General features: G+C 38.0%; 1 protein-coding gene across 2 annotated transcripts in view; it reads right to left on the reverse strand.

Annotated features, from left to right (window-relative positions):
- Positions 1 to 27617, reverse strand: part of CPED1 (cadherin like and PC-esterase domain containing 1) — a 417833-nt gene that overhangs the window by 229656 nt on the left and 160560 nt on the right. For both annotated transcript variants that reach the window (XR_005010444.1, XM_036758868.1), the window contains exons 8-9: positions 4614 to 4756; positions 1231 to 1303 (exon numbers count right to left, since the gene is read on the reverse strand). Coding sequence is in view for 1 of the 2 variants with exons in the window: in XM_036758868.1 (XP_036614763.1) it covers positions 1231 to 1303; positions 4614 to 4756 (216 nt within the window). In the remaining variant the exon portion in view is untranslated. The remainder of the gene's footprint in view (positions 1 to 1230; positions 1304 to 4613; positions 4757 to 27617) is intronic.

Consider the following 27617-nt stretch of genomic DNA (forward strand, 5'->3'; position numbering starts at 1 on the left):
GAGAAAAGAAAAAAATCAACTAATTAGGTGGAAAAGAGACTATTATTAGAGTAGATAATATTGGCATCAAAGTACAATTCACATGTGTTTCCTATTAGGAACATTACATTTCAGAAAAGGTCAGAGCTATTCAATTAAATTGTATAGGCCAAAATTAATTAATTAAAATGTAAATAGTTACTTAATAAGCTTGGATGTTTATACTTATGTTCAGTGTTAGGTTTTCAGAAAAATACTTAACTCTTTAAAATATATAGGCCAAGTTAAGCTTAAGCTTCAGTTTAAGAAGATTGAAGCAGTTGTGGGTATGTTAACCCAGAGTCAAACAAATGGATTGGATTATCTGCTATTTTTGAGTAAGAATGCTACTATTCTTCTTCATTTATTCAGAGTCTACTTTACAAAAATCCATTTTTATAAATAGCAGTTAAGGAACAGTTAAGAAACAAAGTCCTTTCTCTAGGCTCACTGAAATTGACCTTAGAGAACACTTTCTGAGGAGAAACTATAATCTAAAAGGGCACTGAAATACTCTTAATTGCTAAAACCAAAAGTCTCTTCTTAGTTGTCATCTTTCTTGATTATTCTTCGTTCTGGATACTCTGCTGTCCTGAGGATTCGATGGCACAGTTCTCTCCTGGTTCCCCTCCTACCAGCCTGACTTTTCCTTCTTGGTATTTAGCCATTCATTATCAGCATTCTTTAAAGACTACATGGAATTGTTAATAGATTTCTGGATTTGGAGTCAGAGAGACCCTGGTTTAAACCATACCTCCAATATTTAATATCTACATGATCTTGAGCAAGTCACTTCACATTTCAGGGGCCCCAGTTTCCTCATCTGTAAAAAGGGAGCTGGACATGCTGAACTCTAAGATCAACTTTCAGCTCTGAATCTATGATTCATCACCATAAGTATTATATTTCTCTGTGTATATACCATTCCTCTGATTCCTACTCCAATAGAATTTAGGTTTTCTGTATATAAGTAAGAGTATATCAGTGCCTTGTACAAAATAGCCAATTGATAAGTGTTCATCAAAAAAATGAATACATGAATCTAGCATCTCTATGCCTATGCTACAAAAGACCTAAATCATCAAAGATTTTGATGCTAGATACTAACTATACAACATTTACCATAAATTCAAACTAGATACGCATACAAAATCTTAGAGAATATCAAATCATTAGTCAAGAAATAAAGTATTCTGCTTTTAACATACTTACCTGAAGAACTAATGGGTTCAAAGAGCTGCTATAATCAATATCAAATGTTAAAAGTTGAAAACATAATCTACACCTGAAATGAAAATATAGAATGACATGAAAAAGTTTCCTTGTTCACCATATTTAATCTTTTTGGTATCATCCTATTAAAAATAATTATAACCGAGTATAATAGTTTTTTAATAAATTAATAAGAGAGAAGTGGAAGTAATGGATTCAATTATATACAATGATGAAATTTAATTTAGATTTGAAAATTTTTTTGACCATCTGTAAAGCTAATTAAGAAGTGAAAGATCTTTCCTACCCATTGAATAGGCTTCAAGTGGGGCCAACAAAGGGAGGCCTGATTATAGACAGGCTCACACCCTTTCACTAACTAGATGTGAGCTCCTAGGCTAGTTAGCAAACTAGTTTGCTAGTTTTCAAGAGGTGTGAAGCCCTCAGGGCCTGAAGGTGAGTTGCTAAGACCAAAGCCAATGGTATGTGTGCTGAGTTCTAGTCAATCAGATGATGGCTAGGACTGTGTAAAAAGAGAGTTCAGAACTGGGAGCAGCAGAACTGGGAGCAGCAGAGGGGACAGTGGCTGGATTCAGAAGCAGAGAGCCAGCATTGATAGAGAGTGGGGAGTGGAGAGTGATGAACAAGAGAGAGTTGCAGACATCAAGGAACTCAGATTCAGCAGAGCTGCAGGAGAAAGTGCTGAGCAGAAAGAGTTAGGATTCATGAGTGATCTTTTACAGGAAGGCCCTAGCAGCAAGGGGCAGTTACAAATATGGCTTGGTTCCTTGCTATAACATTTTGTTATAATTTCCTTGTTACTACAGTGAGGTGGGTTTTGGAATATTATTGCTACTATATCAAATTGGGGGCATTGGTCCTTGGATTTGATCCTCTGGGGTCTAAATAAATGTTATATTTTCTCTGCCTTTTATCGAGAGAATTCCTTATATTTTTCGATTCTGAACCACTAAGGCATGTCCATGGCCCTCTCTGAGGTCATGAATTTTGCCTTACTACTTTACCATCACATTGAATTGATCTGAAAATTCATAGCATTCTACAGATCCAGCATTGGAAACCATATTGTAAAAGTGACTGAAGAGAAGCTAGAAATGTGTCCAGCTTCCTTATCTGGGAAATAGCAGACTTTCACTGTACCATATCCTAAAGATTAAATAGATAGAGAGATTCCTTTAATAATGACATAAAATATTGACCTAAGCTGAATGTTCCTTTCATTATTTTTCATTTCAAACTTTCTCAAGAGAGGCAGAAGCAATTTTGGTTGGAATTCAAAATATATTGTACTTGGCTACAAAGGAATTAAAGATGCCAGATTTTGTAAATACAGGTTTTTAATGAACTATCTTGCTTTTAATGAACTATTTTGCTTGATTAGATACTTCCAAATTGATAATGATTTTTTAAATAAAAATCAAAGCTCAATATACATACAAATTATGGGGTGGGGTTTGAGCTTAAAGAGGACAAAATTGAAACAAAAATCCTATAACTTTACTTATTCAATTTATTTGCATCATTGTTGAATATATTCTCAAATACTTGATGAAATATACTATGTAAGATAAATGTAAATATACTATGTGCATGTAAGGTGGATTTTAATATATGTAAGGTGGATTTTTGTGTAAGTAAGGTGGATTTCATTATTCTTTTTTAGATAATAATTCCTAGGATCATAGATACCAATTCCCAGGATCCATGGCCATAACAATCATCTAGTTCCCAGGCTCCTGGCTTGCAAACATCTCCACCACACTTGCATAGCATTATATAATGACAAATAATACAAACATTTGTGCTTAAAGTTGTAAATATCTACTGTGACTGTGCAGTAAGATATAATGATGAGATAATGTAAACTTGTGAGGCTATTGCTGGCAAATTGCCTCCTTTGTCTATTATCCTATAAATCAAGTAGGCACTGGTCAGTAAGTGGGGAATAGGAATGCACAAGGGCAACGTGCATGAGTGCTTGCCTCAACCAGCCCCCACTGAGGTTTAGGGGGGAATGCACAAGCTGGAATACTGTGCATGTCTTGATTGGCCCCCATCAAGGCTTGGGGGAATTTGTTAATGTTTGTTAGTCCTGACTACAGCCATTGAGACTCAGGGTACCTGTAGGAGTTGTAGCTCCTACTATGTTCTCACCTGCCCCTGTGAGAAGAGTAATTAGGGGATGCTGTAAGAGTTGTGTTTCCATTATCAGAGAGAATGGAGGGAAGCAGAGATCCCAGGTCTGCTCCTCTAAACAGCCCACCCTGATGCAAAAGCTCATCCTAATGAAAGCCCTGCTTTTGTGAGAAGACTAGAATAAAGTAAGCTTATTTAACCCCTTATTATGTCTCTGATCCTATCTTCCTGTTTGCCTGGATCAAGAGTGAAGCTGCTAGAGGCTTGAGACCCAAAACTCCTGTGTTTTCTATGTCCCGTGTGTTACACTATGTAGTATAATATGTACATATAAATGTGAGTGTAAATATACTGTGTAAATATAGTTACAATAGGCTGTTGCAGCATCATAGAATTTCAGAGTTTGAAATGAACCCGAATGGACATCTAGTGGGACCCATACTCTTAAATTATCTCCACTACAACACACATTTTTAATGAGCCAACCATCTCCTGAAATGCCCATTTCACTCTGGGGTTGTTAGGAAGTTTTTTCTTACATTAAGCCCAAGTTTGCCTTTTCAAAACTTCCACCTATTGTTCCTTGTCCTATCATAAATATCTTTCAAAGAAGCACAGGCTTTTTAATGATGGAAGGAAACAAGCACTTATGAAGCACCTATTGTATGCCAGGCACTGTGCTAAGTGCTTTACAAATATTATCTTATTTGATTCTTGCAACAGCCATGGGAGGTAAGCGTTATTATTATTATTCTCATTTAAGCAGGCAGAGGTTAGGTGACTTGCCCAGGATCACACAGCTACTAGGTATCCAAGGCTGGATTTGAACTTAGGTCTTCCTAGCATTCTATTCACTGTGCTACCTAGTTGCATAATTATGCTGTATAATTCTATTGATGCGCATTTTCTATAAAAGTGAATTTTGGGGTCATATTTGTTTTGTTATATTCAGAGCTGTTACTAGCAATTTCTGCACCTGGGGCAATGAATAGGGTGGAGTAATGGGAGGGGGTAAATCATTTGGTATGTTAATGAGGGGAAGAAAATATCCTGGGATGATGCTGCTGCCATGGCAACCACTGTGTGGTTAGAGTGGACAAGGCAGGAAGCATCCCCTGGAAGGGAGAACAGAGGGAAGCAATGATCCCAGGTCTGCTCCTCTAAACCGCCCACCCTGACGGAAGAGCTCATCCTAATGAAGGCCCTGGTTTTGTTCTATTATTTACCTTTTGATGGTCTTTGGTCCCAAAGTAGATGTTTCACTGAATGCTTCGGCTGCCAGCAGAAGTTTACTTATAGCTTCCTTCATATTATCAAAGGCCTGGAGAGGAGAACTGACCCGGAGGAATGTCTCAAAAAATGTTTGCAGCTGTGAACAAAGGAACAGATTCATTTGTTGAAACTGAAATTCTCAAACATTTTAGCACATTACTCTAAAGGTGACCGTTGAAAGTATTTCTCTAGAAATTAAGCTTTCTTCTGCACCAAACATATAAAAAACTTGTAAAAATAAAGGAAATCATCCATCTTATTTATCTTTCTAATACATGTTTTAATTTACAATGCATTAAGTTGGCAATATCTCTTGTGATTATTTCTCAAAAAGTCATAAGAATATGGCAAAAAATGCCAAGCTGTTTAAATTTCTCTTAATTTGCATACCATGATTATAGTCTCATAAACATCACAACTTAATATATCCAAATAAAAGTAATTTGAGAGTGGGGGAATGTAAAAAAATCAACACCATCCTCCACTCAATTTTCTATTATGGGACTAACTATTTGAAGTCAGATCTCTTGCCTTTTTTTTAGAACTATGTTTAGCCAACAAGCGGACAAAAAGAATTGGATAAAATTTCTTTTTATTTTCTACAAAAGTAGAAAAGTTCAAATTTGTACCTTTTATTTTACTGTAACAGACCTGGAAATCTCTACTTCTGCAACAACAGACTACTACTTTCACTTGCTGAAATCTTTAAAAAAATATACATCATCTCTTCAGAACATTCAACCTTACATCTCAAGTCAACCTGTCTGAAAAATAAAAGATGCAAAAATCCTATCTTACTGATGTATAGACTTTCTCTGGTTAAACACAATATAACCAAGGTGAATAAAGAAAAATCTTTCCTGAAAAAGGTGATAAGGAACCTACTAACCTTTTTGGAAAAACAAACTAAATCCCTCTTGCTTACATAATACTGCATGTCTCCTTCCTTTGATAATAACAGGCAAAGGCTAAGGTAAGTTGCCAGAGGGAAGTAGTAAATGTGAAAAGTATCTTTAACTCACACAAAACAAAATTTGCCCCAAGACAATCAAGCACAAGATTCAGAAGCTATCGCCAGCTGAAAAATAGGAACCTAATGAAATGTGAACTTTATTAGCAGATGGCAACTAGGATTCTGTCCCTTCTCCCTGTCAATCTCCAATTTTGCTAAAGTAAAATAATGTGCCTTTAAGTGGCCAAATGAAAAATAACTAAATACTAACTTCAGAAATTTCAACATTCTCAGTTGAAGAAAAAGTAGAGTTATGGTTTTCAAGGTAATAGTTACATACCACATTTTACTTTGGTATTTCAAAATAGTTATTATGACAGTTTAATATTGTTAATGTTACATTATTTAACAATTTAATGTTGTTAATGTGTTACAACATTTAGTCATTTAAATACTTTCATAATATTTATGTAAGGAAAGTTTAATAGTGTTAGGGTGGCAACAAGGACTCGTATATAGTATATGACTTTATAGTTTATCTTTAATTAAGTGCCTAAAAAATGTAGGCCCAATATGTCCTGTGCTACGTAGTAGCTCCCCACTGAGGGAGCTTAAAGTCCATTATTAGGGAGTTTAAGACATATACAAATGAGTTTAATGAAAAGTAGAATTTGACAGAGCAAAGAGAGGGTATATAGAAGAGACTATAAGGAGGAAGAGATGATTGTCATATAGGAAGATCAGCTATAGCTTTATAGAGGAAATGAGTGGAGGGATGGGGGTCACCTCAACTGAGTCTTGAAGGAAGAGAAGTATTTTAGCTGGTGGAAATATGGAAGGGGAGCATTCCAGTCAAGAAAGATCCAATGAATTAATCAAGAATTTATTAAGCATCTAGATGTGTGAGGCATTGGACAAGGCACTGGTCCAAAGAGTAGTGATTAATGGATAGTCATCAATCTAAAAAAGAATATCTTTGTGGAGGGGAGGGACACATCTTTGATCTTATACTACTCAATATTTTCATAATTGACATAGTTATAGGTATGAAAGGTATGTCTATCTACTTTTCAAATAATATAACACTGGGAGGGATGCTTAAAACACATTGGATTAAAGTCAAGCTCCAAAGCCCTAAAGTGAGGATCCAAAGAGGGTTGATAAGTTAGAGTGACAGACTGAAATCTATTCAGATTAAGCTGAATAGTCTAAGTGTCAGGTCATAAAATCACTGATTCTCTGAGTCAGAAGAGAGTACTGATGTCACCTGGTCCAACCCATTGCTGAACAATTACAACATACCAGACAAAATGTCATCTAGCCCTCATTTAAAGACTTTTACTAAGGGGTTAGCATTACCTTCCAAGAAAGCCCATTCTACTCAGAGAGAAGAATTATTATGGAAGCCTTACATCATGTCTGATTCTGCCTCTTTGTAACTTGTACCTATCCTTCTAGTTCCTCCATCTAGAACAAGTAGAACAAATCTTTTGTCTCTTCCATATGACAGTCTTTCAATATTTGAAGACAGCTATCACAATACACCTAAATAATTTCTTTTCTAGGTTAAGAAACTCCCCTTCCTTCAACTGATTCTCACATAGCATGATGTCAAAACTCTTTACAACCTGGTGGCTTTCCTTCAGATATTCTTCAGCTTATCATTATCTTTTCTAAACTATAGTGCTTAAAGTTGAACACAATATTCCAAATGTGGTCTGGCCAGGCCAGAGTACAATGAGACTATCACTTCCCTAGCCCTGGACATCATACTTCTCTTCATTTAATCTAAAACTACATTAACCTTTCTGGCTGCTTTGGCTCACTATTAACTCATATTGAGTTTGCACACCAATAAAATTCCCAAATCTTTGTCATACAAACCACCAGTTCGCCACAATTTCTTCATTAGTGAAGTTCATTTTTTTAACCCAAGTAGAGTTTTACATGTTTCTATATTGTTCCATTATGGTTGGTTTAACTCAATATTCGAGCCTGTCAGGATCTTTTCAGATCCTCCAATCTCTCATCTGACATGTTGTGCATTCCTTCTAGCTCTTGGTTATTTGCACAATTGATAAGTGTGGCATCTATGCTCTCTGACGTAGACATTGTTTAAAAAATGTTAAATAGCACAGAGCCAAGCACAGATCTCTGGAGCACTTCACTAGAGATTCCTTTCCCACTTGAAATTGAATCTCTTTTAGGTCCAGACATTTTCCATGTTCTTAATCCACCTAACTAGGTCACATTGCTAATAACAGCAAATTCCTCTGATTTACCAGTCTAGAAACCCTGTCAGAAAAGAAGACAAGTTTAGGCTGGAATGACCTGCTCTTGATGAGATCATGTTGGCTCTTTTCTAGATGTTCATTAACCATACCTTTAATAATATATTATTTAATTCTGCTAGGAATTAAAGCCCAAATTTCTGAGCTATAGTTTTAGAATTAATTCTCTTCCCTTTTTGGAAATCAGGTGAACATTTGCCCTTCTCCAGTCCTGAAGTTCTCCCATTTGAATGATCTTTAAGATCATTCAAAGATTCTGGCTCAGAAAGCACATATTCCAGGTCTTTTCAGAACTCTGGGGAATAGTTCCTCTTAGTGTAGTGACTTTACCTCATCCTCCAAGATCATTCAAAGATTCTGACTCATAAAGCACATATTCCAGGTCTTTTTTAGAACCCTGGGGAATAGTTCATCTTAGTGTGGTGACTTTGAATAATCAAGAGTTGACAGATAATTTTTTACTTCTATCTACTAATCTCAGATATCATCTTCATGTTATCTCTCTCTCTGTGTGTGTGTGTGTGTGTGTGTGTGTGTGTGTGTGTGTATTCCTGGTGGAAGAACCTTCTCTATGCCAGAAGAAAAGCAGAAGTAAATTCTGCCTCCTTTGAAATCCAGCTCCTTCTCTGATCCTTCTCTTTTGCCTAATCCAGTACAGATTTACAATTCTCTACCTTTTTGTCTTTAGTTTCCCTTTTACCTGTCAGTCCACTTTAAACTTCAGCACAGTTAGACCTCTTCCTATGGGACCAGGCCAAACTTCTGTATTCATTCTCCTTTACCTAATCTTGCTTCTATGTTCTGTACATGCCTCTTTAAAACTCTGTCAAAGAGTTACCTGGATACTCACACCAATCTCCTTAATCAACTCCATTTTTTATTTCTCATCAGAATTGTTTTTCTGTATTTTCGTCATTTTGGTCTTGAGACTTTCCTATCCCTACTCTATCCCTTGATTTCCTCATAAGCATATTTTCTTAATCGGCAGTGATAGCTGTTTACCTATCTTGTTTCTTTTGAATAATGTGGTAGTGGAGTCTCCATTCTTAAAGATATTCAAGCAGAAGTCAGAGGACCACTTACCAGGGATAGAACAGAAAAGATTCCTATTCAGGTGTGAGTAGGACCAGCAGACCTCTGAAGTCCCTTACAACATACAAATTCTGAGATTATTACAGAAGTAGGAAAAAGTAAGAAGATTAGGTAATAGTGGTCTGGTTTAAGTGGAATGTAGAATGTGTGAAAAAAACTGGAAAAGTAACTTGGAGACAGGTTGCTGAGGGCCTTAATTGCCAAGGTAAGGAGACTATTTTTATCCAGTGTGTGACAGGGAGACACCAAAAGCTTTGAACCAGAGGAGTGATATGGTGAGACCTGTGCACTATTCCTTTGACAGTTGTAGAAGGCATGGATTTGACAGTAGAGAGAATGGTAGTAGAGAGATCAGTTAGGACACTATTACAATAGTATAAGGGAGCAGTAATGAGAGCCTAAATCGTAATGATGGCAGTGCAAGTGGAGAAGAGAGCACAGATGTAAGAGAGTTTCTGGAGGTGGAATTAGCAGGACTTGGAAACTGATTGCATATAGCGGATAGTTTATTTCTGAGTTTTAGGGCCATATGTCTTAATTATAAATGTCAGCACAGCCGAGTGTTGGCTGAACATAGATCCCTGCTGTGAAATTAAAGATGTGGAAATAAAAAAACCTATAAATTCAAGGAAATATTCACTTTCTCATGGTGCCTAGTGATTTTAATTAAGGTCGTAGATCTTGAAATTAAGACATAATTAACTTTGAAAGAAAAGAACAGGAAAAGAGGCTGAGAATGGATGGAATACGTGCTCTAAGGCATTTAGTCCCTCAAAAATAGGAGAATGAAACCAAAGCAAATCAGAGAATTGGAATGCTTTTCTCCCCATCTTTATATCAATGCAAGAACTGTAGAGGGAAGGATTAGCATAGGAAGCCAGGATCAGAATCAGGAAACAAGGGAATGTGAGTCAACAGTTACCAATATTTGAAGATAAAAAAAGAAGAGGAAAATGGTCCGTAAGAAGTAAAATTCAAAAAGAATCTGCTTTTCTAATTTTATATTAGCTTAGCTCTTTGTCATTTGGTTTCTATATGCTGTTTGGCACATAGTAGGTGTTTAATAAGTGTTTGTTGATTGATTACTTGTGTCCATGGACTTTCCTAAAGGGGTCAGGAAATGCTTCCTGTAGAAAGTGAGATTTTAGCTGGGACTTGGAAGAAGCCAGAGATGCCACAAGTCAGAGATAAGGATACTCCAGGCAGGGGGACAGTCTGTGAAAATGCCCAGAGTCAGGAGATGGAGTGTCTTATGTAAGGAATAACAGGGAGGCCAGTGGCAGGGGGGGGGGGAAGTTGAGGGCAAATTTTGAAGAACTTTGAATAACAACAAAAAAAGTGGATTTATAGTTTACCCTCAAGGAGATAGGGAGTCACTGGAGTTTATTGAGCAGGGGGGTGGGGGGGTGAGGTGACATGATTACATTTCCACTTTAGGAAAATTACTTTGACAGCTGAGTGGAGAGTGTACTGGAGAAGGGAGAGGCTTGTTGCAGGGAGACCAACCAGCAGTAGGTTATTAAACTTGTCTAGAAATGGCGTGATGAAGTTCTGCACCAAGGTGGTAACAGTGTTGGAGGAGAAAAGGAGGTATGTGTGAGAGATGTTACAAAGGTAAAATTGTCAAGCCTTAGCAACAAATTGGATATGAGGGGAAGAGATATTGATTTGCTGAGGATGATACCTAGAATGTCACTGAAGATGAAAGAGTTGCCCTCAACAATAATGTAGAAGTTTGGAAGTGGGGAGGAGAATGTGGGTGAAAAGATAACGAGTTCAGTTTTAGATATGTTGAATATAGAATGTCTATAGGATATCCAGTTCATGATGTCCAATAAGCAAGTGGAGATGCAAGACTGGAGGTCAGAAGAGAGGTTAGGGCTAGTGCAGACTTAAGAATCATCAGCTGATACTTCTGCTGCCACAGCCATAGTTCCCCTCCATCACCTTAATATCCAATTAAGCCCAAGGCTTGGGAGGGACTGCAACCATTAATTGCCATTCAAGGCCCTGACTCACTCACTCTAGAGTGGGGCCCCTACCAAGCAAAAGCTTTTAAGACTTGGAAAACTAAACTGACCACCACTGCAGCATTAGCTCTACCTAATCTAGAAAAAGCTTTCACTCAGTATGTTGTTGAAAGGTGAGGACAGGCTTTGGGAGTCCTAACCCAGTCTTTAGGACCGGACCCCAAGCCAGTTGCCTGTTTTTCAAAACAATTAGATTCTCTGGCTGCTACAGCCATTCTAATTAAGGAAGCTTCTAAACCTCTAGCAGACCAGCCCCTAGAAGCTCTGACTCCCCAGAGCGTCCTAGAAGCAGAGGGCCACCAGTGGCTGGCTAGGCACAGGCTTACCCAAAATCAAACCTTGTTTTAGATACCCCTGACCTAATTCTTCGGGTGTGCCACACACTCCTGAACCCTGAAGCAGTTTGGTATACAGAACAAGTGATTAGGGGAGCTAGGTATGAAATAGTCATCTTTAATTCCTTCCAGGGAAATTGTCTTTTACACCAGGGAAATTGTCCTTTCTCTAACCTCCTATATTGCCTGTTTGGTGCTTGATTGCTTAACCTCCTTGCCAGGTTTATCTCCCCCAAACTTCAAGTCATCAACCTCCAGATGACTGCTTAGACTATGTTCTGCTTAAACTGGACCCACTGAGGCAGGGACAGCTCTATGCCCCTTGCCAGGAGGAAGCAATTTCAGAAGCTAAGACACTCATCCCTGACCCCAAAAGAATTTGGGTCCCATTTCTTTGAGGGGGGAATGATGGGGTTTAGACTGTGGGAATCCCCTGGACCCCAAAAGAATTTGGGTCCTATTTGTTTGAGGGGGGAATGATGAGGGCACAGTCTCTGGGAACCCCCTTGAACCTGAAGTACAGTCTCTGGGAACCCCCTAGAACTCTCCTTGAATCCTACAACTAGATCTGGCCTTCCCCTAATGCCATAAACCTTACATTATTATTAGGCCCAAATCTCTACATAGCCTTGCCCTTTATTGTCCAGCTACTTCCCACCCTTGATACTATCAATATCCATGCCTTCAGCTACTTCCCACCCTTAATCCCATTCTCTTGGTTCCTGGAGTCTGACCTCATCCAGGTCCCATCAGGCTCCTCTTAGACTCCTCCTCAGACTCCTCCTCAAGACTCTCCCTAAACCCCTCCTCTAGTCACCCCAGACCACCCCTCAATCCCTCCCACAGTCTTTGTGTATATAATCTCCATCTTGCCTCCATGAAGGTGCTCAGATTCAATCTAGCTCAGTTTAGATTGAGTCTGGCCTGCTTGTGAAAACAGGCATCACAAAGGGTGGGATTTCTTAAGATAACCCATTATGGCGAATCCTTAATAAACTTTGTCTTTTTCCTTGGCAAAAAAAACAAACAAACAGACAAACCAAAACAAACCAAAACAAAAACAATCATCAGCTGAGAGATGATAATTAAATCCATGGGAGCCAATGGCATCACCAAGTGAAATAGTATAAAAGGAGAAGAGAACAGAGCCTAGGATAGTGCTCTGTGGGACATCCACTATTAGCAGGTGAGACCTGAATGAAGATCCAGTAAAGGAAACTGAGAAGGAGAGCTTGGATAGGTTGGAGGATAACAAGGAGAGAAGAGTGTTGCAGAAACCTGGAAAAAAGATAGTGTCAAGAAAAAGAGGGTGATCAGTGACCACTGTCAAGTCAATAGTGCCCAGGTCTCACCGTATCACTCCTCTAGGTCAAAGCTTTTGGTGTCTGCCTGTCACACACTGGATAATAAGTCTTCTTACCTTGGCAATTAAGGCCCTCAGCAACCTGTCTCCAAGTTACTTTTCCAGTCTTTTTCACACATTCTACATTCCGCTTAAACCAGACCACTGTTACCTAACCTTGTCTTACTTTTTCCTACTTCTGTAATAATCCCAGAATTTCCAAGATCATGGCCTAGCCGGTGATTCCTTGCTATCTAGAAAAAAAGGTATTATCAAGAAAAAGGGGCTGCAGAGAGACCAAGAAAGACGAGGTTTAAGAAAAGAACACTGGACTTGGCAATTAGGAGATTGCTAGTAACTTTAAAGAAAGAAATTTGGGTTGAATGATGAAGTTAGAAGTCAGATTGGAGAGAGTTAAGAGTGAGAGGAAAAGGAAGTAGAAGCACCTATTGTAGTTGTCCTCAATGAGTTTAGCCATAAAAGGGAGGAAAGCTTTAGGACAATAGCCTGCAGATATGGAAGGATCAAAGGAGGGTTTGGTTTTTTTTATTTTTTTTTAGGATGGGGGAGACATGGGTATATTTGTGGGCAATGGGAAGACCATAAGAAGACAGGGAGAGATTAAAGATGAGTGGAAGAGTGGCAGTGATAGAGGGGGCAATATGTTGGAGAAGACAAGATAGAATGGGATCACTCGTGTATCTTAAAGGGGATGGTGTTAACAAGGAAAAGGGCCACTTCTTGCCAAACAAAGGTGAAGGAGGAAATAGTGGTGGAAAGCATCTAGGTAATTTAAGATGAGGCAGAAGGGTGAAGGAGTTCTCAGTGAATAGTCTCAGGTTTTTTTTCAGTAAAATTATGAGGCAGAGTTGTCCTATGAGAAGGTGGGAAGAAAGGGGATGTGTGGGAAGTTTAAGGAAGAATGAAAAGGTTAGCAGAGACACTATAGTGAGTTGGGATAATGACTTAATTAGGGAGGTGTTAATAAATTTCCTTGAAGCAGTGAGGGCCCAGTTGAGGTTATAAATTTATAGTGTGATTTTCTCTACCTTCATTCAGTAGCACCAGTGTAGGAGTGAAGGCAGCAGATGGTGGGAGGCTATTTAAAGTAGCCTATTTGGAACTACGTACATGTTTAGGCTCTTCCACCTGCCCAGAAATTAATGACTTAGATTTTAAAACTCAAAGAAATGAGCACCTTTTTCCATGCCTAATTGGTGAATAACTGATTGGAGAAAAACCTCAGTTATTCAGAAGGCAATGACCTTGAAGTACTGTGGTATAATGGAAAGACAAGCTATGAACTCCTTGAGATCAGAGACAATTTTTTTCTTGGTTTTGTTTTTTTGTTTTTGTCTTTCTTTGTATCTCCAGTGCTTGGCATAGGTCATGACACAGAGTAAGCATTTAACAAATGCTTGTTGATGACTTGGGATGGAGGAAATCTGAGTCTGAATGCTGTCTCCTCTAATGACTAGCTATGTAGTTCTGGAGAAAACATTGCATATTTCTGGTTCCCAGTTTCCTCATCTATAAATGAAGGAAATTGGATTAAAGAATCTCTAAGGTCCCCATTGGTTATCTATAGCTATGATCCTGTGGCATTGCTTATTTTACCTTTTGATAACACAAACACCTCTATCATTGTGACACTGTCTTGTTTTATTTGGTTCATTATAATTCCAAGAAAAGTTTCTTTACCTAGCATAGCTAGAACCTAGTAGGTCAGAAGTGTCCTATTAACTTCTGAAATCATGGCCTAGAACACCTTTTTTTTTAAAGGAATTTTCAGAATTCAGGGACAAATAATGGAAAGAGTTCAGAAACAACTGATTTATTACAGAAGCAGCTTAGTGTGGAATGTTGGGTATAGAATCAAAGGGTTATGGGTTCAAATCCTGTGTTTACTATGGTTCTACCAATGTTAGTGTGTGCAAACCAGATAATCCCTCTGGGTCTTAATTTCCTTATCTGTAAAAAGTAAGGGTTAGATTGGATAACTACTAAAGTTCGTTCTTAGTTCTAAATCTACAACCCTAAAGTGAGAAAGAATTTTAAAATCAATCAGGACTCCCATGTGCCCCATTATATGACATCTAATAGGTGTTTTTTATTTACTATACAAAACTAGAAATTCTTAAGGAGATAGGTGCTTTAGAAGCAAGGCAAAGATAAATAAAAGTAGATCTTAAAACATTTGAATGTGACACTTTTTCGAAATTGTTTGTCATCCATCTTCATTGAAAATTGCAACACAAAGTTAGTACAAAATGAATTCAGTTCTATCAACCGCAGAAAATGTACATGAAAGATAATGGTCATAAAATCAGGGAATCAAACTGTCACTATTTGTTTATCTCACATATTTAAAGGAATAACTTGGTAAGAGTTGGAACTTTTACAACATCTATCTAGTCAGACAATTTATCTTAAATATATTTAAATTAAATAACATAATATTAATGCAAATTAAAATAGTCACATTAATTAAATTAATTAAATAATATTGTATGTATATGTTTTTTGGTCCAGACCAAAGGCTGTGATTTCATCAGGGTTCAGAAGCTCTGAGGGTATACAAATTCCCTCCAATGATGCAGATGGGAAACTCACATGTAACTTGTAGTCTTAGAGTATTATCTGGGTGTACTGAGAGGTTAAGCAACTTGCTTAGGGTCCCATGACCAGTGTGTATCAGAGATGAGATGTGAATCAAGGACTTCTTGGCTCAGAGGCTAGCTCCCCATACACTAGGCCATGCTTCTTCTCGTAATACACATGTGGTTTTACACATATACACATGTATATACACATTTATTACATATACATATACATATATATGTATATGTAGTTGTAAAGAATCCATTCCAGAGAAAATGGCAAAGAAAAGTGAATATAGAGTAAAAGAAAAGTGTAGTAAAATTTTATGTAAGACAGATCCAAATAGGGCAATTTTTAAAAACCTAAGGCATCCCTTGACCTATGACATTATAGTATCCCAGAGAAAATGGTCCAAACTGTTTTATTGTGGAACAACAGAATTGCTTATAATGATGTGTTTAGCTATTGCTTTCAATTTTATTTTTTTAAATTTAATTTAATTTATTTATTTAACATATTTAGTTTTCAGCATTGGTTTTCACAAGAGTTTGAATTACAAATTTTCTCCCCATTTCTACCCTCCCCCCCACTCCAAGATGGCGTATATTCTGGTTGCCCTGTTCCCCAGTCAGTCCTCCCTTCTGTCACCCCACTCCCCTCCCATCCCCTTTTCCCTTCCTTTTTTGTAGGGCAAGCTAAATTTCTACTCCCCATTGCCTGTGTATCTTATTTTCTAGTTGCATGCAAAAAACTTTTTTTTTTGTTTTTGAATGTCTGTTTTTATAAAAAACTTTGAGTTCCAAATTCTCCCCCCTCCTCCCTTCCCACCCACCCTCCCCAAGAAGTCAAGCAATTCAACACAGGCCACATGTGTATCATTATGTATAACCCTTCCACAGTACTCATGTTGTGAAAGACTAACTATATATTGCTCCCTCCCAACCCCTCCCCCTTTATTGAATTTTCTCCCCTGACCCTGTCCCCTTTTGAAAGTGTTTGTTTTTGATTACATCCACCCCCATCTGCCCTCCCCTCCATCATCCCCCCCTTTTTTATATTCTTCCCTCTTCTTTCCTGTGGGGTAAGATACCCAATTGGGTATGTATGGTATTCCCTCCTCCGGCCAAATCTGATGAGAGCAACATTCACTCATTCCCCCCTCACCTGCCCTCTCCCCTCCTCCCACAGAACTGCTTCCTCTTGCCACCTTTATGCGAGATAATCCACCCCATTCCATCTCTCCCTATCTCCCTCTCCCAATATGTTCCTCTCTCATCCCTTAATTTGATTTTATTTCTTTTAGATATCTTCCCTTCATCTTCAACCCACCCTGTGTCCTCTCTCTCTCTCTCTCTCTGTATATATATATATATATATATATATATACACATACATACACACACACACAGATATATTCATACATACACATTCACTTATATATATACATAAACATACATACATATATGCATATTCCCTTCAGCTACCCTAATACTGAGGTCTCATGAATCATACATGTTATCTTTCCATGTAGGAATATAAACAAAACAGTTCAACTTTAGTAAGTCCCTTGCAATTTCTTTTCTTTCTTGATTACCTTTTCATGCTTCTCTTGATTCTTGTGTTTGAAAGTCAAATTTTCTATTCAGTTCTGGTCTTTTCACTGAGAAAGCTTGAAAGTCCTCTATTTTATTAAAAAATCTATATTTTGCCTTGGAGCATGATACTCAGTTTTGCTAGGTGATTCTTGGTTTTAATCCTAGCTCCGTTGACCTCCGGAATATCGTATTCCAAGCCCTTCAATCTCTTAATGTAGAAGCTGACAGATCTTGGGTTATTCTGATCGGGTTTCCACAATACTCAAATTGTTTCTTTCTGGCTGCTTGCAGTATTTTCTCCTTGATCTGGGAGCTCTGGAATTTGGCAACAATATTCCTAGGAGATTTCTTTTTGGGATCTATTTGAGGAGGCAATTGATGGATTCTTTCAATTTCTATTTTGCCCTGTGGCTCTAGAATATCAGGGCAGTTCTCCTTGATAATTTCTTGAAAGATGATATCTAGGCTCTTTTTTTGATCATGGCTTTCAGGTAGTCCAATAATTTTTAAATTATCTCTCCTGGATCTATTTTCCAGGTCAGTGGTTTTCCAATGAGATATTTCACATTGTCTTCCATTTTTCCATTCCTTTGGTTCTGTTTTATAATATCTTGATTTCTCATAAAGTCACTAGCTTCCACTTGCTCCAATCTAATTTTTAAAGTAGTATTTTCTTCAATGGTCTTTTGGACCTCCTTTTCCATTTGGCTAATTCTGCCTTTCAAGGTGTTCTTCTCTTCATTGGCTTTTTGGAGCTCTTTTGCCATTTGAGTTAGTCTGTTTTTTTAGGTGTTGTTTTCTTCAGTGTATTTTTCAGTATTTTTTGGGGTCTCCTTTAGCAAGTCATTGACTTGTTTTTTATGGTTTTCTCACATCCTTCTCATTTCTCTTCCCAATTTTTCCTCTACTTCTCTAACTTGCTTTTCCAAATCCTTTTTGAGCTCTTCCATGGCCTGGGACCAGTTCATGTTTTTCTTGGAGGCTTTTGGTTTAGGCTTTTGCACTTTGTTGACTTCTTTAGGCTGTATGTTTTGGTCTTCTTTGTCACCAAAGAAAGAATGCAAAGTCTGAGACTGAATCTGGGCGTGTTTTCGCGTCCTGGCCATATTCCCAACCAACTAACTTGACCCTTGAGTTTTTCAGTGGGGTATGACTGCTTGTAGACTAAAGAGTTCTACGTTCCACATTTGGGGGGGATGTGCCAGCTCTGCCACACCAGCACTGCTCCTTCCCCAAGAACCCCCAACCCGGACTGGGCTTAGATCTTCAGCGGGCTGCGCACTCCTGCTCTCATCTGCCACTTAATTCCTCCCACCAGATGGGCCTGGGGCCGGAAGCAACAACAGCTGTAGCTGCCCCACCTCCGCTGCCCCCGGGGCTGGAAGCCGAACCGTGAACTCCTTCCACTCCCACAGCTTTTCCCACTAACCTTCTCCGCTGTCTTTGGCGTTTGTGGGTTGAGAAGGCTGGCAACTGTCAAAGCTCACTGATTCAGGGCGCTAGGGCCCGCTCCGCCCAGCTCCTGGTCTGGTTGGTCCACAGGACGCTGGGCTCTGCTCTGCTCCCAGCTCCCAGCTCCGTGTGGGATAGACCTCACCCAGAGACCATCCAGGCTGTCCTGGGCTGGTTCCCTCTGCTGTTTTGTGGGTTCTGCAGTTCTAGAATTGGTTCCGAACCATTTTTTATAGGTTTTTGGAGGGACTCAGCAGGGAGGTCACGCTAGTCCCTGCTTTCCAGCCGCCATCTTGGCTCCGCCCCTGCTTTCAATTTTAAAAAGATGGCAGATAAAAGGATTTCTAGTGACTTAGAAGACACTTGGAAAAAGGACATAGTTACTAACATTGGTTTTTGAAAAGGTGTATTTTAATTTAATAAAAAAACTTAACAACTAAAAGCATAATAAGAAAATTCAGAAGAAAGGAAATAATTTTATCAAAGAAAATTCTTAAAAATAAAATTTCTGTCTTGAAGTGCAACTGTGGCAAATGACAGACCTTCACCATTCTGAATTATGTGTAAAGTTGAACAGAATGGAAGCTCACCAAAATCCACTAAAATTTGTTTAGATTTCACTCTGCAAGAGATAAAAATTTTATCTATAGAGAATAAAGAATAACATTGACACTGGAAATGAGTTTGCAAAGGCTTTCACAGACACATTCAATCCAGCAACCATATTCCCATGAGTTAACTAGTTTTCATTTGACTGAAGGCTCAAAAATGATGGTTACAGTAGAATCATTCATAAAATGATTTTTCAGAATCAGATGTGGCTTAACCACCTACGAAACTTTATAACACTGGGAATATCAAAATGTTTCCCTATTACCATAGTTGGCATTTTATTGCTTAGTTACTTCTTAAATTACATTCAATGAGCAGGCTGTCTCCTGCACCTACTTGGAATGGCTTCATCCCCAAAGACAAGGGATGAGGGGGAGACGATATAAGTTCCCCTTTGTAAAATACTTGGCAAATTTTATAAATACATAAATCTTGTAAAGTCCCTTATAAATGCTGACTGTTATCATAAATAATAAAGGTAAATTCAAAGCTCTCTTCAAGACATGATTTATAAGACAAAATTATAACCAAGTTTATGTTTGAGAAATGTTCATGACATACTAAGATAAAGTAAAGAGGGCACATATTAATGCTTATCATGTATATACACACATATATAGTCTACTTAATGATTAATTCTGAACATCGTATACAGTTGCTAAAAAACACCCATGCAATCAGCTGATTCTTTCATTTAGTTAAACTGCCAGATACTTCCCCATTTAATCAAATATGATTTCTGGCTGAACTATTTTATTTGAATGGATTAGTGAGTGCTACAACAATAGTTTCTTTAAGAGTTCCATGTAGACATAGCCATGGTATCATGGAATTCTTTGAATGGGAAAATGGCACAAGATTTTTGTGCTATCCAATACTAGCTCATAGTATATTAACAATTGCCTTCTTTGAAAGCTGTCCAACTTCAAATGTGAAAATGAGGTTCATTTCAACTACCTGGCATTTGATGCAGGGCAATATTGTGAATGATGACCCCTAAAGGCCTACTACAGTCTGGTTAAAGATTTACAGTTGGTGGGGTGTAAAGGATAGAAGTAGGGTAGGGGAAGGAGGCACAGAAAGAACATATGCCTGTGGAAATGCAAACACGACTGGTGTGTTTGCCTATGCAAGGCTGGAGTGGTATGTTCAATTAGGAGAGGGTTTAGCCATGGGCTTGTGCGTAAAGGCATCCTCTGTACCTCAGAAGACCTCTAAAGCAGATCTGTCATAAAACCTGCCTATCTGAGGCTGCTCCTAAAACTGCAGGGAAAAATGAGAGCTAGTAAGCTTCTCAGACATTGTAAGAGCTGTTATTTAGTAAAGACAGATCAAAATTCTAGACAGAAAGGTTTATTGAGCAAAGGGAGGAAAACTGCTCAATTCAACAACTGTATGTATTGGATATACTTTTCCATTCAGATAACAATAATAATATGTAACATTTCTCTAGTTCTTTATAATTTACAGAGCACTTTCATATATATATATATAAACTTATTGGTTCCTCGAAATGATCCCGTGAGGTAGTTAGGTCCAGCATTGTGATCCTCATGTAACAGATGAAGAAACTGGGCATGAGAAAGATTGAGTGGTAAGTGGCACCCAGATCACTGGTAAGAGGCAAAACCAGGTCTAGAACCTAAATCTTCTGACTTGAAGGCTAGCTTGCTTCCCATTATACCATGCTGTCTTACCATGATTAATGTATAGAATTTGCCATTGCACAGGTGATGGTACTACATTCAGGAATGTAGGAGTTCTCTGAAATGCAGTTGAATTATTCATTACTAGAGTGTGATAGAAAAAGGGGACAAAACTGTTGGCATTCCCAAGTAAATGGCCTTCAGCTCACACTTCTAAAATATCAATCCAACAAACTTGAGTACTCATGTAGACTAATAATTACCTTTTGGAGAAATTGAGAAAATGTCTTTGCAACCTAAGTCAAATTACAAGGATTAAGAATGAGTTTCTTGTTAAGCCAAATGATCTAAGAATATAAGTATTCTCACCATTTGTTTTAGCTCGCTGATAATTGACTTCCTTTAGGGTAAGCCATTGAAAAACTGAATTAATTGACTGAACCCAAATTAGAATGCTTGTTCTCATTTCTGGCATTAGATCAAAAACTCCACTTATTTAAATAAGCTTTGCATTTCAGTGGCATGAATCATTTCATTCACTTGTACTCCCCTACAGAAACCTGAGCTTTTGAGCCATTTATTAAACTTTCAGAATTCAGAACACACATTGGTTATGGTTCAATCAATCACATAATTCAAAATACAAAATTCTCACATATGCATTCTAATGAATTGATCAGAGGTACAATATAATACACATAGAGCTGAGAATAGTATAAAAGTTCAATTATTTGCTTGGGATGGCAGGACCTCCAGTTTATCATCATTAGTCTTTTCCATAAATGGATATATAATCTTTATTATCCATTCTGGAACTGATCAGAGGAATATTAAGGAGCTGGGAGATCTAACAGGAAAGACAAAAGCCAAAGTTGTAAAGATTTTATCACTGGTATTGTATGTATATGCCAACTTATTTTCCCTATCCGGATACCATTCTTATTTCAGGACACATTATTTCCATTACAGCTAAGCATGAACCTTCTGTAACAATCATCAATAAACTAAATTCTGACAGCTCTTATTGGAACTTTTCCACCATGAATCTCCCTTATTAAGTGTCATGCAGAGAAAATATATCTGAAAAGAAATCATTCTTCATCAGGTCAATGCAAAGCTTTTGAAAATGTGGATACATTTGGGGAAGACTACCCAACTTATATATGGGTAAATTCCTAAATCAGTAGGAAAGCAATAAAGGAGAAAATGCTCTTAAATTGGTTATAACCTGACTCTTTCTGTGCAAGAGGGTTTATTTTTATATGCCCCATTAGATCTTGTGATCAATCACTGAAATGGAAGAAAAATGTACTCTTGATAGTAAAAAAAACACCAATGAGTTTTGTTTACACCATGAAGAAATAGTCCAACAGTTTACCATTCATTCATACCTGGGTATTATGGTGATGAAATCTAATCTTTTTTTCTCATACCTTTTACCATAGTACCAACAGAGGCAGAATCAAAACATTATTGATTATATGGGATATTAATATTTCAAGATAATGCATGTTAAATTGTTATATATTATAAAAATTATTAATCTAAACAATATTCTAAAAATGAATATTTTATACCTAAATTCAATGTCTTCACACATGATAATTGCTGACAGAATCTAATGGATATCACTTTGAGTTGTTGGCTAACTGTAAAAACATGTAGATTAAATGTATCAACTATAATTCCACATATTGTTTGAGGGAAAGGAAATACAGAACACAGGAATCCAACTCTACGGAAAAAAGATATCCATCAGATACATTTTCCCTTTCTCTCCATTGTATTTTTTCTGCCATCACAGTTTCTCCTCTTCAAAGACAGCTATGAATCTCCTCCTGTTCTCATCAACATTCTCATCGACATCCTTTTCTAATTCTCTCTCCCAGCTCCGTTTCTTTCTTCTTCCTTTACATAAACCTATTCTTATCCTGGTTCCTTTCCTCTCTGTTTGTAATCCTGCCTAGCTAGGTCTCCCTTTCTAAAAGAAATCACCTGCTTTATGTAAAAAGTAATCTTAGAACCTTCCCTCCTCTTCAAAATGAATATCTAGAATGTAACTCTGCCTTTCATTTCTCTCTTCCAATTCTAAGTCTTCTGATTCATATCCAAACCACTGACTAGAAATAGCCCTCTCTAAGATATCAAATTACTTTCATCTGACAAAATGTGCAGTTTCCTTTGTAATACTATTCTCTTCAGCTTCTCTTCTGAATTAAATTTAGTTGACCATCTCATTTCTCAGATGATCTCTCATGTTTATTTTTGACTTCTTTTTTTCTCATTAAGTAATATTTTCTGTGAATCCTTTTTTTCTCTCTCAAAGTTCCTCCCACCCCAACTTACTGTTAGGCATACATGGGTTATTTTCTCTTCCCTAATAGGATCATAGATTTATAGTTGAAAGTTACCTTAGCACTCAAAAAGGCAACTGGTGGGTGCAGTGGATAGAGCACTGGGCCTGGACTCTGGAGGACCTGAGTTCATATCCAACCCCAAACACATTTACTAGCTTTGTGATCATGAGCAAGTTACTTAATCTCTGTTTGCCTCAGTTTCCTCAACTGTAAAGTGGGCATAATAGTAGTACCTACCTCACAGGGCTATTATGAAAATTAAATAAGATAATACTTGTTTAAAAAAAAGATAGCACAGAGACTGGCACATAATCGATGCTATATAAATGTTTATTCTCTTCTTATTCTCTTGTACAGTACAAGACAAATACAATTTAACAGTTGAAGAAATTGAGGACCAGGGAAGGGAAGTAATTTGTCCAAGGACATACAAGTTCTATTGTAAGAAGAGCTGAGAAACAATCCAAAATCGTCTGACTCTATAGTAATCTTTCTACAATACTTCTTTTTACATCCATTACTTCAATGAAATGGTCTGGTCATTAGTGATTTCCAGTTTGGGCCACATCTTGAGCTACTTGGATGTCCCATAAACACTTACTCCTTTTCTTGATGGTGCACAATCTAATTCTATGTAACCTGTAGTTATTTAGTAAATATTCTTTGGTGGAGAAACCATGATTTAAAAGGCATTGTTTTAAAAATGAAATCCCATCCCAGACTTGAATTCATTTAGTCTCTTTTTTCCTATATTAACTGAATTTATGAACAAAAATACTTGGAAGAGGGTGAAGTTCAACAATACACTTCCTCTCCAACCATTGCAGGCCATGTGGGAGATAATCCTGTTTCTTTCAGGGTAATCCTTTGCATATAATGGCCTGGGCAGCATCTTCCCAAATCCTGTGTGACCAGATATGGCTCATCACTCCAGCCAGATTTGAGCATTAGCTTGCCCAGAATAGCTTGCTTATACTATACCACAGCAATCCTGATTTGAACCACTGTGGTTCCTGATCCAAATCTAGAGGGACTTCTAATACCCTTTTGAAAAAATGACCCTTCTTCCTCTAATTCTATTCTGTTCTATTCTATTCTATTCTGTTCTATTCTGTTCTATTCTATTCTATTCCTTTATTCTATCCTAGAAACATTTATTAAGAACTTACTATGAGAAGTAGGGTGGAGTAAAGCATACAGGGAAGGATTTGGGTTCAAGTCCTGTATGTGACACATATTGACTTCATAATCCCATCATGCCCTAAGACAAATGTTTCAGTATAAATTGGCAATTGTTATTTCCGATCTATACAGGTAGAGAGAGCTTCCTCACCAAGAACTCTGTACACCAATGATATCACAGATCCAGACCAAAAAAAATTAGATGTTATGCTAAGTGCTAGACATACAAAAACAAAAATAAAGCAAGCCATGTCCTCAAGGAGCTATATTCTACTGAAGGAAAACAGTATGTGCACAGATAAATGTGGAATTGGCATGGTTAAGTCTGGGTCAGGGGTGGGGAACCTGTGGCCTCGAGGCCATATGTGGCCCTCTACATCCTCAAGTGCAGCCCTTTGACCGAGTCCAAACTTTTCTGTGAAAGTGAAGTTTGGATTCAGTCAAAGGGCCACACTTGAAGACCTAGAGGGCCACATGTGGCCTTGAGGCCACATTCCCCACCCCTGGTCTGGGTTTTAAGAATATCAATTTGGTAACTATGAAGAAGAACTGGATAAGGAAAAGAATGGAGGCAGAGAGACCAATTAGGGGTCTTGTGAAATAGTCCAGGTGAGGGGTGATGAGGGCTCAGGAAAGCAATGAAAGTTGTGTATGTAGATCTGGTAATCACGTGTATAGAGGTGATAATGCATCATCAAAATAGGATGTGTAGGAAGGAAAAATGGAATATGACAGAGTCCTGGGATACATCTATAGCAAGTGATGCTGATCATCAAGGAAAGGAGACAGAGGGAAGGAATGTTCAAGGCAAGTAAGAAGGGCAATAAAAGAGGAGTGTCACAAAAAGTCCAAGAGAATATAGGAAGAGACAATATGGTAAACAGTTGTGAATGGTGCAAAGAAGTTCAGAAGGAAGAAGACTGAAAAAAGTCATCCTTATTATGGGATTGTTTCTCTCTCTCTCTCTATCTGTCTTCTCTCTATGTCTCTGTCTCTCCCTCTCTCTATGTCCCTTTCTCTCTGTCTCTCTCTCTCATGCTATGTGTTTCAAATACTTTTGTATATTAAAAACCAGTAAGAGATTTCAAACATCCTCCTGAATTGAGGAGATCTTGAGAGAAGTTTTCCATAGTTATGTTATTTCAATAAGATCTGGACCTATTAATTGTCTTATCTATGCCAATGATCTAAGATCTAAAGATAGTCTGCAAACAGGAAAGCTCTCTCCCCTCTGAAGAGCACAGATTTTAAACAAAAAACAATCAATATAGTTCCTTGGGTTGTCTTAACAAGATCATGGGAATTCAAATTCAAAAAATTATAGCAATTTTCTAAAAAGCGTAGGGGCAGCTAAGTGACATAGCAGATAGGGTGCAGGGCCTGTAGTCAAGAAGACTCATCCTCCTGAGTTCAAATCTGGCCTGGGACACTTACTAGCTGTGCAACCCTGGGCAAGACACTTAACCCTGTTTGCCTCAGTTTTCTCATATGTAAAATGACCTGGAGAAGGAAATAGCAAACCACTCCAGTAACTTCGCCAAGAAAACCTGAAATGGGGTCGTGAAGAGTTGGACACAACTGAAAAACGACAGAACAACACACAACAAAAAAAGCATATGACCAGTCAGGCATATGTCATTTAGGAGTAACTTGACTTAGATGTAACTTAAGAGTTGAAGAAATCAAGCTACATCAAAAGAAAAGAAACAGCTGCAGTAAACAACTAGTGAATATTCTCCAAGTAGAGCCGTTGAAAATGCTGGCAGAATGATTGCAAGGTCAGCACAGTATGGCCTGAAACCCAGCAAAGTAATCTTTGGATGCCAGAAAGGAAAACAGACTTCCACTCTAGGTGTCCAGGGGAAAAAGTAAGACTCCAAGACATCTTAGAGCCAATATTATATTCATGAAGGGTCAAGAAGGTGATTGCATGGCAGTTTCTTGAGGGAAGAATCTCTGAAATGAATTTGGTGTTAGGAAGAGAAGTACCTTCCTCAGTTCAGGAGCCTCACATCTAGAAATAAGAATGGAGGACAAGCTCTAGATCAAATGAAAAAGTCTAGTAACCAGAATCCATGTTGGGCTGAGACTAGCACTCAACCTAGATAAAACTAGGATCAGTTGAAACTGAGACAAGACTTAAAAATTGGGGGCTCAGTCATGGAATGAGGGATAGTCAAAAAAGGTCAAGGGCTAGGCTTAACTCTTTCCACATCAGCACAGAAGACAAGAGGTAGATTAAAACTTCTGTAACTTTAATGGGATCATAGTGTAGGAAGCCCATTGCCTGCCTTCCTTTCTTCCCACCTTCCTTTCTTCCTTCCCTCTTCCCTTTCTCCCCTTTCTTTCTTTCCTTCCTTTCTTTTGTTCTTTTGTCCTTCCTCTCTCTTTTCCTTCCTTCCTTCCTTCCTTCCTTCCTTCCTTCCTTCCTTCCTTCCTTCCTTCCTTCCTGCTTGCCTAGAATGTGCAGCAATACATATGCAGCAGCCTTTCTGGGCTCACTGTCTCAATCTGCACTGGCATTGACAAGTTGGGTTGCCAGTGTACAGCTTACTGCAGGGTTCTAAGAGAAACCCTGAAGGATTAAGGTTTGTTATATTTGCACTTCTAGGAGTGAAGGGGAAATGTGTATTTCCTTCCACTGTATAGCAAAAAATATATGGCTGCTATGCTAATGGCCACCCTTGTGGTTGTTAGAACTGAACTTACTATGAGTTTGTTTTGGGGAAGACTCCAGCAGGGCGTCAGAGAGGTTTTGGGATGGTGAGTCTCCAGGTTGTTTTATTGTATGTGGGATGTTTTACTGCTGTGGTAGACTGGATAAATGGCTTGTGGGATATGGTTCTCTGGTGTCTGAATAAATGGTTTACTTCTTCTGCCTTCTATGTGGAGAGCCTTGTATAGTCTGCGATACAGAACTGCATAGGCATTTTGACAATTATCATCTACATTGTTATTATTGCCTTACTGGTACATTATATAGTAAAGGACCCAGGCTTGGAGAAGGAATTGAGGCAGAGGGGAAAACCATTAGGGACAGCTTAGCTGTGCCCTGATGGTAGAAAAGTTGGTTCATGAAGGAGTCTATAAAAGAACATTTTACCGCCAGAAAATTTATTAATTGAGGTATCTATGTGGTGTTCTTGTAAAAAAAAAAATCTCTATAGAAAAAGTAGTCCCTAAGCTATTATTAGGTTGAAGAAGGAAGATCACCAGTAATTATGGTCATGGGATTTTTTTTTGCCCTATGTATCCTCCTACAAGCTTCCTAGGATAACAAAAACCCAGCTAATCATTCTCATTCTCTCTGCTTTACATTTGAGATTCAATATGATATTTGCTTATAACTTTGTCTGAAAGGATGTCATCAAGCCACTATTCATTATTTTTCCATCACTTTTCTTTTCACATTTAACAATAACTCCTTGGGAGAATGAAAATGAAATATACTTCTTTATCAAAACGTTTTTC

Source organism: Trichosurus vulpecula, chromosome 5 (genome assembly GCF_011100635.1).
Source record: "Trichosurus vulpecula isolate mTriVul1 chromosome 5, mTriVul1.pri, whole genome shotgun sequence".
Lineage (NCBI taxonomy): Eukaryota > Metazoa > Chordata > Mammalia > Diprotodontia > Phalangeridae > Trichosurus > Trichosurus vulpecula.